At 36.2% G+C, this 10,175-nt stretch overlaps 3 protein-coding genes across 4 annotated transcripts in view; 1 reads left to right on the top strand and 2 right to left on the bottom strand.

Moving 5' to 3' along the window:
* Window positions 1-149: 149 nt before the first annotated feature.
* Window positions 150-3,249, bottom strand: nit2 (nitrilase family, member 2). Its single transcript, XM_016515929.1, has 10 exons — window positions 3,145-3,249; window positions 2,584-2,702; window positions 2,359-2,479; window positions 2,183-2,271; window positions 1,561-1,654; window positions 1,154-1,228; window positions 991-1,069; window positions 810-908; window positions 666-721; window positions 150-575 (listed from the first exon to the last, which is right to left on the bottom strand). Exons 1-10 carry the CDS (start codon window positions 3,149-3,151, stop codon window positions 481-483), a joined length of 834 nt encoding a protein of 277 aa, XP_016371415.1. The 5' UTR covers window positions 3,152-3,249; the 3' UTR covers window positions 150-480.
* Window positions 3,250-3,495: 246 nt separating this feature from the next.
* Window positions 3,496-7,123, top strand: gtpbp6 (GTP binding protein 6 (putative)). The gene is made up of 10 exons (XM_016516031.1): window positions 3,496-4,112; window positions 4,187-4,324; window positions 4,406-4,476; window positions 4,729-4,859; window positions 5,408-5,478; window positions 5,581-5,739; window positions 5,820-6,028; window positions 6,352-6,500; window positions 6,628-6,780; window positions 6,863-7,123. Exons 1-10 carry the CDS (start codon window positions 3,677-3,679, stop codon window positions 6,987-6,989), a joined length of 1,644 nt encoding a protein of 547 aa, XP_016371517.1. The 5' UTR covers window positions 3,496-3,676; the 3' UTR covers window positions 6,990-7,123.
* Window positions 7,124-7,144: 21 nt separating this feature from the next.
* The window catches only part of plcxd1.2 (phospholipase C, X domain containing 1, tandem duplicate 2), a 4,460-nt gene continuing 1,429 nt past the window's right edge, over window positions 7,145-10,175 (bottom strand). The window contains exons 3-6 of one of the 2 annotated variants that reach the window (XM_016516032.1): window positions 9,115-9,243; window positions 8,858-9,013; window positions 7,804-7,987; window positions 7,145-7,709 (exon numbers count right to left, since the gene is read on the bottom strand). In XM_016516032.1, coding sequence (XP_016371518.1) covers window positions 7,477-7,709; window positions 7,804-7,987; window positions 8,858-9,013; window positions 9,115-9,243 — 702 coding nt within the window. In that variant the 3' untranslated portion in view covers window positions 7,145-7,476. The remainder of the gene's footprint in view (window positions 7,710-7,803; window positions 7,988-8,857; window positions 9,014-9,114; window positions 9,244-10,175) is intronic. The other variant, XM_016516033.1, reaches the window with a different exon arrangement.

Below are 10,175 nucleotides of genomic sequence, written 5' to 3'. Positions count from 1 at the left end.
TTTTATATACATATATATATATATATATATATATATATATATATATATAATCTCAATAGTCGGTAGAAAAAAACAAGAGGTAACTTAATATGAAGTAAATATTTTCCAGATAATATTTTAATGTCTTTTGGATTTAATACAATGACAATGAAAATATAATAATTTTGATTTGGAAATCACTTGATAATATTAACATCTTAATATGACGCTTAATATTTTTCTCACGCTGATGCAGCACTTTACCTGCCCAGGCATAACTGTCCACTGTTCTCACCACTTCTTTTATCTATTCCAAATATAATTTCCATTGTAAGAGAATCATCAAAAGAATGCAAATTGTGAGGCACTTGCTGTTCACATGAATTAAAACATCTTTGTTGTGCGATGCCCCACATTACACTGATGAAGACTTGTGTCTAACTCAAAGTGCTGACTTAGTCTGTCTTAAAATCCACTGCAGTGCTTTGTGTGAATGAGAGTTCAGCCCTCCTGAACACTGTTAACACTATATAGATCATTCCGTCGCTGTGTGGTGATTGGGATCTGTTGGCGCACATCCGCCAAATACTGCAGGTCTACAAGCAGAAGAGGAAGAGTATGTTTGCATTATGACCAACTGGCTCTACAGCTCACAAGTTAAGTAAATGTAAAACACTGAAATATACCTATGTCAGCATAGACAACAGATTCTTCTGGTCCAGCTTTGCTAATTACCTCCCCCCTGCATGGAAAGAGGGCACAGTTATCATATTTAGTAACCCATGCAAATGTATACGTAACCTGTCATTAATGAGACAGAAAGCACTGACCAAGGGTTAACCACAGAGCTGTGACCCCAGGCCACATAGCTGGCGCTTTCATCTCTTGCTGGTGAAGCAGTGGCCACATATACCTGATTATCTACTGCCCTGTGAAAAGGACACAAACTGTCTTACAGCAGGCCTGGGGAACTGAATAGTTTAGTGACTCCAGGTGGTCTGGTATACTGACCTCCCCCTCTGCAGCAGCTCCCAGTGAGCTGGACCTGTGGTCATATTGAAGGCACCAGGATATACCAAAAGCTGGCAACCTACATAGACAGATACAAGAGAAAATAATTTCAAGTATGCCTACATCATTACATTTTAACAACATTTTACATTGTAATTCTCACCTTTCTTAGCATAGATGTGTGCAAGCTCTGCAAACCTGATGTCATAACATATTCCCACACCTACTTTACAAAATGCTGCAAAGAAATACATAAACTGTATGATTTCACATATGGAGAGAGCAAAAATAAAGGTAACATTGGGAATGCACCAATATTTATATTCTGGCCAATTCTGATAAGGCAATAGTTATGCTCCTGTTATGGTTGATAATATAAAATATTGTTTTTATTTGTTTTTACAGATTGTTACTAAATGTAAAAATAAAGAGAAATGTGCATGCATAAAAATGGCTAATATATACCCAACATTGATTCGGATAAAAAAAAACTCTAATATTGGCCAATAAGCAATAATATACTGTATATTCCTTGATAACATGGACACGATTTCTATAATACACACTCACGGGTTTCAAACATGGATAAACGGTTTCCTGGACTTAGTGTTTCAGACTCCTGAAACCGTATTTTCCCTGGTACATCAATATCAAAAAGATGAATCTGATAGGAAATGAAGATAAAAAAAAAAAAAAGAGTATAAATGTATAAAAGTTTGAGTCATTTTTTTTTTACATAAGCCAAACTGTTTACTCAAATGCTTTTTTATACATCCTAAAATATATTATGCACATTATACATATCTACACACAACTGTTCAAAAGTGTAGGGGTCGGTAAGATTTTTAGTCTATTATTTGATCAAAAATACAGTAAAACACTAATATGGAATATTAAATACTAAATATGAAAATGTCATTTATTTCTGTAATAGTAAAGCGGAATTTTCAGCATCATTACTCCAGTCTTCAGTGTCACATGATCCTTCAGAAATCATTCTAATATGCTGATGTGGAGCTCAAGAAACATTTCATATAATCATCATTGTTGATATCAGTTCTGCTTCTTAATATTTTCTGAAACTGTGATAAAAATGTTTTCAATATTCCCTGATGAACTGAAAGTCCAAAAGGACAGCACTTATTTGAAGTAGGAATCTTATGTAACAAAAAATGTCTTTACTGTTACTTACTTTCCTGTGTTTGACAAGCAGCTTTCCATCAGGTCCAAAAACTGAGCAGGTGTTATAGAGCTTTCCTCCATCCTTCTCAGGAATGGAACCTACAACAAAGACACAGTCATGTAAGGGACATGGAAATTAATGGCATCAAACACACTAACATGCTGGTTTGTTTCTGAGGGTCTCACCGCCCACTAAATAGACCCCACAATCCCTGGCTGCCTCCGACAACACCCGTGTGGACTCTCCTGGGATCTTCTCAGCATACTCAGCAAAGAACCCGGTTCCATAAGGGGAGTTGAAGCACTCCTGCAAACAAACATATATATAATGGATTATTAAATGCCATCTTTTTTTTATAAACCAATATTAATATAGTAGTCATAACCCAAGATATAGAATGTAATACTCACAGGTAAGACTACAACTTTTGCACCTTGTCCTGCAGCCTCCTTCACAAGTTTTTGTGCTCTTCCCAAGTTGTCCGCCTTGATCTTTGACACACGTAACTGAACCACAGCCAGACTAAACTCTAGAGGGCAGAAGATCAATTGTTTAGTTATTAGCTGCTGCAGGATCAATGATTCACAACACTTTCAACTTTTAACCAGCAGCCTCCTTTGCAGGTTTTTGTTTCGGAATTCTCTGCACTTTTGTTCTTCTGTCAAGGGAGGTGCAGTCAAAACAAAAACATGTTTTTGTTTCATTGTAGTTTTGGGTGATTTAAGTTAAATGCACAGTCAAAACATGATCTGTATGAACCACATCTGCAGTCAAAACATTAACAAAATGATATCTGTTTTTAAGTTCAAACATTTCACACTTAACTAATCCACAGCTTGACGGTGTGAACTGCTCAATGCAAAGTGAAATCAAGCATGTTAATATGCTACGTTTAGATAATCACCAACTAAACTATATCAAATAACATGATCTGAACATTGTACCACTCTGAATATAAAAAATATACTCACTCGACATTGCCTTAAATTAAAAGATACCAGACATTGATATACTGCTTGGAACCATAGACTGTATGCTTGGAACACACACAGTACAGTAATAGCAATGTAGGATAATCTCCGCCCACTAAAATACATTCAAAATAAAAGTCCTCGGTTGGAAGTCTTTTTCCTGTCTCTCTCTGTGGAACAGATTATGTTACAACATTTTACAAAGCATACATACATACATACTAAAATTTCTTCTCAGCTTGCTTCTAATATAATACAATACATGGAGTTAAAATAAACGTGTATTTACAAAAATACAAAAACAAAAACTAATACCGCACCTATCCTACCGGTGGCGCAGTTGAAAAAACGCCGTGTTAAACACAAGAGAGGAAGACGTATCAAAACATGCTGAGTTAGTTGTACAGTAAAATTATGTTTTTCTTGTTGATTTCTCTCTAGGGTGCGCTAAACGTTTCTACTAACGAAAACGTTGGATGTTGGACGCATGATTTGAACGTTGCATCAATTGTTGTAACCAAAACCTGAGCAAATGAATCTCAACAAGATCAGTATCCTGACCAACCATGTGTTTTTGTGCAGATATGCTTGGAGAAAATTATGTGCTGAACATGTCCTTGGTAGAAGGTACATGGCTTTTGCGACATGTAAACCAATCAGATTTTTTCAATGTACCTCAAAATTAGTTGTTACCATGTTCCCATGTCCAAGACAAAATTTAAGAGCTGGGGTTGCAGTTCCAGTTCTGCCAGCAAGGACTTTGTCTTTGACAGCTTGCATGTTTAAGAGCAAAAATCACAACACAGATAACAACAGTCTAGAAGAAGAAGAAGATGAAATTGATGAGGCAGAAATAGAGGAGCTGTTCCAGCAGCAGATCCCCACAGGTATCAGTGAAGAAGAACACAGGGTCTTCATTGTGCATCCTGATGTGAAATGGGGCAGCAGAAAGCAATATCTGACCACAGGTAAAATTATACACTGATTTTAATCATTGGATAAATGTGACATTTTACATAATACAAAGTTGTTCCTTTGACAGCGGCACTTCAGATGGAAGAAGCTGTGGGTCTGGTGAACACTTTGTATAACTGGAGTGTTGTTGATAAGATCATCCTCTCCACCAAGACACCAGAGAAGAGAAGAATTTTTGGCAAGGGAAACTTCCAGGCTCTTACAGGTATGTAGCTTACTAGTTTTGAATAAATAGGTATTTTAGGCACAAATTGACATGTTTTCTCTGTTCTGTAATATTTCTAAGAGAAGATCAGAGCTACTCCTGGGGTCACAGCTGTTTTTGTGAACGTGGAATGTCTTTCACCTTCCTCGGAAGTGAGTATTCAGAGCATTATACTGTGATTGCATCAATTCACTTCAAAGGGTTTTAAAATGTGTGCACAAAAGACCATGAAAATCTATTTGGACTATCATGATTCATGAAGAATCTATATCATTTCTAAAAATAGTACTAGATTCACTGTGGCTATAGTATAATCATAAGAAGTTCTTCTTTGAATATAGTCGTAATTAAAGTGTTAGTCATTTTTTTTCTAAGAAACATGCAATGTTACACTTGTGTTTCAGAAAGAATTGCAGGAAGCCTGGGGAGTAAAGGTTCTTGATAGATACTCACTTGTTCTGCATATTTTCCGCTGTAATGCTAGAACAAAAGAGGCCAAACTGCAAATCTCTTTGGCAGAGATTCCCTTGCTCAGGTAAATTATATAAGTTATATACTATTTTCATAATCTATATTGTTTCCTGATGAAATCAACAATTCTTTCCTAGCAAACACTCCAGTTCAAAAGTTTGAAGTTGATACTATTTTTAAAGAAGATTCTAATGCTCTCCATGACTGCATTTATTTGGTCATAAATATAGTAAATAAATAATTTAAAAAATATACCATTTAAAATAACTGTTTTATATTTTAATACATTTTGAAATGTAAATCATGTGATGGAATAAAGCTGATTTTTCAGCAGCCACTACCCCAGTCTTCAACATTATAAATTACTTTATTGGTACTTTTGATCAATTTAATGCCTCCTTACCGAATGAAAATTTTAATTTCTTAAAAAAAAAAAATAAAATACAAACTTTTAAATGTACTTTCCAACACAATAAAAGTTGATGTCCATGGTGAGTTTGTTCAATGTTGCTCGTATTAGTGTGCTATTGCTTTTATATCTCAATAATAAATAAACACCATTTAGTGTTAACACAGATTTACCAACATATTTTTGTTCTTTGAACACATAAGATCACGCCTGAGAAATGAAGTCGCTAACTTAGACCAGCAAGGTGGCGGCTCAAGGTACATTATGGGCTCAGGTAAGGACTAAAATGGGCTTGTCACACTTGAAACATTTAATCTAGGGTCGTTTTTAAGCCCAAGGTTTATTATGTTTAACTGGAGTTCAAATATATTTACAGGTGAAACCTTGTTTGAAATGCAGCAGCGATTGTTGAAGGAGCGAGAGCTAAAGATTCGATCAGCCCTGGAGCGGCTTAGGAGGAAGAGGCACCTTCTGCGCTCCCAGCGCAAACACAGAGACTTTCCCATCGTCTCTGTCATGGGCTACACTAACTGTGGTGAGGTTTGGATAAATATTAACCTGTTAAACTATTGTATGAGATTGTAAGATACACATTAACAGTCTTTGTTTCTAAAGGTAAAACAACCCTGATTAAAGCACTGACTGGAGATGCTGGTCTCCAGCCTAAAGATCAGCTCTTTGCCACCCTGGATGTTACAGTACATGCAGGAAAGCTGCCAAGTCACATGACTGTACTTTATGTTGACACCATTGGCTTCTTGTCCCAGCTCCCTCACCAGCTTATTGACTCTTTCTCTGCCACGCTGGAGGATGTAACACATTCTGTATGTACCCAAGACACAACACTAAAAAGCTTTTCATTTTTAGTAATGTTATAGAAATGTTGGGGTCATATGATGCTGCTAAAAAGAACATTATTTTGTGTATTCACATAGTGAGGTAGATATGTGGGGGCGTGTTAGAACGAGCTGTTTTAGGTAGGTGTGGCTGACTGAACTTTTATAAAGAATATCTCTTTGGATTTGAGACTTTAGTCTTTGCAACTTTACAGATCTTCTGTATGCACCAAGAGCTTGTAACACTCCAAAGAGAAAGGAAAATTTGAAATCGCATCATATGACCCCTTTAACACCCTCTCCTTTTGCAGGACCTCATAATTCATGTGAGAGACATCAGTCATCCAGAAACTGTGAATCAAAAGGTCAATGTACTGAATGTACTAAAGAATCTACAGATTCCAGAAAAACTATTGAACTCCATAATAGAGGTGCACAATAAGATTGACCTCATTGAAGGGTGAGACATCTTTTACCTGATTTGTGTAGCAATTTCATTTAGTAACGAATACTTTCAAACGCAACACGCCCAAACACCAATCACATTTTTATTTTAGAAAAATAAATGTTTTATACATGTTCCATAGATTTGAGGTCAGTGATCCTGAGGTTATTCCTATATCAGCTCTGAAACAGCATGGACTGGAGGTATTAAAAGAAAAGATTGAAGAAGCTGTTGTTAAGTATACCGGCAAACAAATAATGACCCTTAAAGTGCAGCTCAACAGCCCTCAGTTAGCGTAAGTTTTATGTAAAACATTTTAAGGGAATATATTATCTTATCCACAGACTTTTTAATTTGGTGCACTTTTCTCTTCACAGTTGGCTGTATAAGGAGGCGACGGTTCAGGCAGTAGATGATGTGGGAGACGACTGCACCGCCAATGTCAAGGTCATCATTAGCCAAGCTGCATATGGCCGCTACAGGAAGCTATTTCAGGTCACCTAGTAACAGATGGCCCCTGTTTTACAGCCATCATCCAAAATAATTCCCACACTCAGTGCAATAATGATGTTTAAATATTTATTTGCTTTATAAACAGTGTCGTTCAAATATCTCAAAACCAATATTTGAATACAATAAAAATCAAGACATTAAGAAACAAAGTCGATTTGTGCTAATATATGAACAATATTGGTAGAAAATACATGTCTGTCAAAAAATTTTTAAGTTTTAACTCTCAAAGCTTGATACAAATTTTTAAAAGGCTGCTTAATTCATCAAGTATAATTATACAGTAAAAGGCACATGTAAACATACTAAGGATTGAATATTGCACATTGTCTCATTTAGGCATTAGTCTGAATACACTTTAGATCACTAGAAAACATGCTAAGTTTGTAAACCTTGGGTTGTGACCCAAATGATTCCTTAAATAATGCCTTCACATGTAACAAAGACTTCACATATAAGCCCATTTTACTTCAAAAGCTCCTTAAAGCAGTTTTTTGTTGAGAGCAATAACAAGTGAACAAAATGGTACAGGACCAATGAAGTCGCCTGCTATTATGTTTAGACATGTGGGTTCAGCTCCTGGTTTCTGATCTCCTAGCCATTTCTTCACGTCGTTCCAGTTCTCCATGGTCAGAGTTCGGAGAGACACCCGAGGATGTGAGGCGATGAAGCATCGATCTGTCGTTAAATTCAGGCCTGCTACAAAAAAACCCTCTGTGAAATAGAAATATGCTGATCAGAGACCAGAGGTATGGGGAACCCTCTTTTTTTTTCTTTTCAGGTATAACCAAACAAAAGCTTTTCTCACCAGGTAGACCAAGTCGTTTCTGGCATTCGAGATAGTAGATCAGCTCTTCTGCGTTAGGCTTATTGGCCCAAAGGTATGGGATAGCAGGCCACAACTCCTTATGGCGTGATGCTGACTGGTCGTCATATGACAGCACAACTTGATAGCCTGATGTCCACAGACTCCGCAAGGTCAATAGGGCCTCCTTTAAGAATGTGTATAATACAAAACAGTAACAGATTTCAAGCCTGTTGCAGTTTCAAATGTTAGCAGAAACTTCATAATGTTTTTATATATGTACTGCCAGTCAAAAACTGGTATAATTAAATGTGCTTCTTATGTTCACCAAGGCTGCATTTAGTTGAACACAAACACTGTAAAAACAGTAATATTGTGAAATATTATTACAATTTAAAATATCTATTTTAATATATTTTAAAGATAAAGCTGAATTTTCAGCAGCCATTACTCCAGTGTCACACGATCCTTCTTATATGCTGATTTGATGCTCAGTTATTAATCGTTTTTCTTATTATTGTCAGTGTTGAAAATAGTTTTTGCTTCTTAATATTTTTGTATAAAAGGCGATACATTTTTTTTTTCAGGATTCCGCATCTATTTGAAATATATTGTAACATAAATGTCTTTACTGTAGCTTTTGATCAATTTAATGTGTCCTTGCTACATAAAAGTTTTCTTTTTAAATCTTGGTTTTCACAAAAATATAAAGCAGCACAATTGTTTTCAACATTGGTAAAAACAAGAAAGTACCAAATCAGCATATTAGAATGATTTCTGAACGATCACGTGACACTGAAGACTGGAGTAATGGCTGCTGAAAATTCAGCTTTACCAATACAGGAATAAATGACATTTTTAAAATATATTAAAGTAGAAAACAGTTCTTTGTTTTGTAACTGCTGCATTTTTGATCAAATAAATGCAACCTTGGTGACTTTCAAAAACATAAATAAATAGGTAACTTTTGACAGGTGGTGTATTAATTTGCTATCATAATGCTATTAAGGAAAAAAAAATATTAATTTATGTTTAAAAATTCCAAATGGTTTCTCACGTCGCGAGGGCACAGTTTAGAGCTAAAGATTTTCTTCAGAGAATAGATGAATTCCTCATGCATTTTATAATTCAGCCCTTCGAAATGTCTACAAGCTAGAATGATGATTTCTTTGGGATGTGATTCAAGCCATGAAGCAACAGTCTGTAGAGTTTCCTACAAAACAAAACAAGTTTAGAAAGCAGAAAATGCACAAAAAAAGAATAAATGACCAACTTTAATAGCTAATTCATCTCAACACTCATCTATATACTTACAACGACCATTGCATATGTGTAAATGACATGAGTGAAGTAAAGCTCATTGGAAGAATCATACTGTTTGTGGGCAATTCGAAGATCAAAGTATCGAATGCCTGCTGCAAGTTGCTCCACAATGTTTTGCACCTGTTTGCAACAGAGTAAGGGGCTTTGATATGATACAAATACATTTCTCATGTAAAAATGCATTAATTTGTACAAGACATAAACTGACTCTATGAGCGCTATGGGATAGACATTTGTTCTGTCTCTGCTATGAAATATTAAGCTTTGTAAGCAGTCAAAATAACCATTAAAGGGTTAGTTCACCCAAAAATTAAAATTCTGTCATTAATTACGCACCCTCATGTCGTTTCAAACCCGTAAGACCTTCGTTCATCTTCGGAACACAAATTAAGATATTTTTGATGGAATCTGAGAGCTGTCTGACCCTGCATAGACAGCAACGCAACTGAAATGTTCCCAAGTCCAGAAACGTAGCAAGAAGATCTGTAAAATAATCCATGTGACATCAGTGGTTCATCCGTAATTATACGAAGCTACGAGAATACTTTTTGTGCGCAAAAGAAAAAAAAAACGACTTTATTCAACAATTCGTCTCCTCCGCATCACCCTGGTGCCATTTTGGAGAATATCCGCTGGATGTAAACAGCGTATGCTATTCTGTGTCAGCTGTGTCACACGGATATGCTGTTTCCGTTCAGATCAAATCACAACAACATAGGAAACAGATCTGGCGTGACGCAGCTGACACAGAACAGCATGCGTTGTTTAGTCCAGCTTAAGGTGACCATACGTGCCATTTTCCCAGGACGCGTCCTGGCCAGGATTTGTTTTGGCTTTGTTTTCCTGTTTTCATGCTTGCTGAAGCTAATGATCGAAAAGTAGTTTGACCAATAACATGCAAGCATTGTACATAATGGACCAATCATGGCGTGTGAGAAGGTGGGATCTACGGTCAAAGCGATGCAATTAATCGTACATATTAGGTGTGTTCGACTTAAAAGCAGTGCACTGATCAGTGTTTGACATCGAAGTACCTCGAGAGCGTTTCGAAA

The sequence above is a fragment of the Sinocyclocheilus rhinocerous genome, unplaced genomic scaffold, assembly GCF_001515625.1.
Source record: "Sinocyclocheilus rhinocerous isolate Xijiao unplaced genomic scaffold, SAMN03320098_v1.1 scaffold85, whole genome shotgun sequence".
Classification (NCBI taxonomy): Eukaryota; Metazoa; Chordata; class Actinopteri; order Cypriniformes; family Cyprinidae; genus Sinocyclocheilus; species Sinocyclocheilus rhinocerous.
Note: the sequence above shows the minus strand (reverse complement) of the source record. Positions and strands in the feature narration are given on the sequence as shown.

What these genes read in the sequence shown, in the direction of transcription:
- gtpbp6 (XM_016516031.1), top strand. Translation starts at nt 3,677, where the DNA reads ATGAATCTCAACAAGATCAGTATCCTGACCAACCATGTGTTTTTGTGC. An exon ending in GCAGAGATTCCCTTGCTCAG is followed by an intron (nt 4,860 to 5,407) that starts GTAAATTATATA and finishes TGAACACATAAG; the next exon opens with ATCACGCCTGAGAAATGAAG. An exon ending in AAGGTACATTATGGGCTCAG is followed by an intron (nt 5,479 to 5,580) that starts GTAAGGACTAAA and finishes ATATATTTACAG; the next exon opens with GTGAAACCTTGTTTGAAATG.
- nit2 (XM_016515929.1), bottom strand. An exon ending in CAAAAGTTGTAGTCTTACCT is followed by an intron (nt 2,480 to 2,583) that starts GTGAGTATTACA and finishes GTTTGTTTGCAG; the next exon opens with GAGTGCTTCAACTCCCCTTA. An exon ending in GAGCTGCTGCAGAGGGGGAG is followed by an intron (nt 909 to 990) that starts GTCAGTATACCA and finishes TCCTTTTCACAG; the next exon opens with GGCAGTAGATAATCAGGTAT.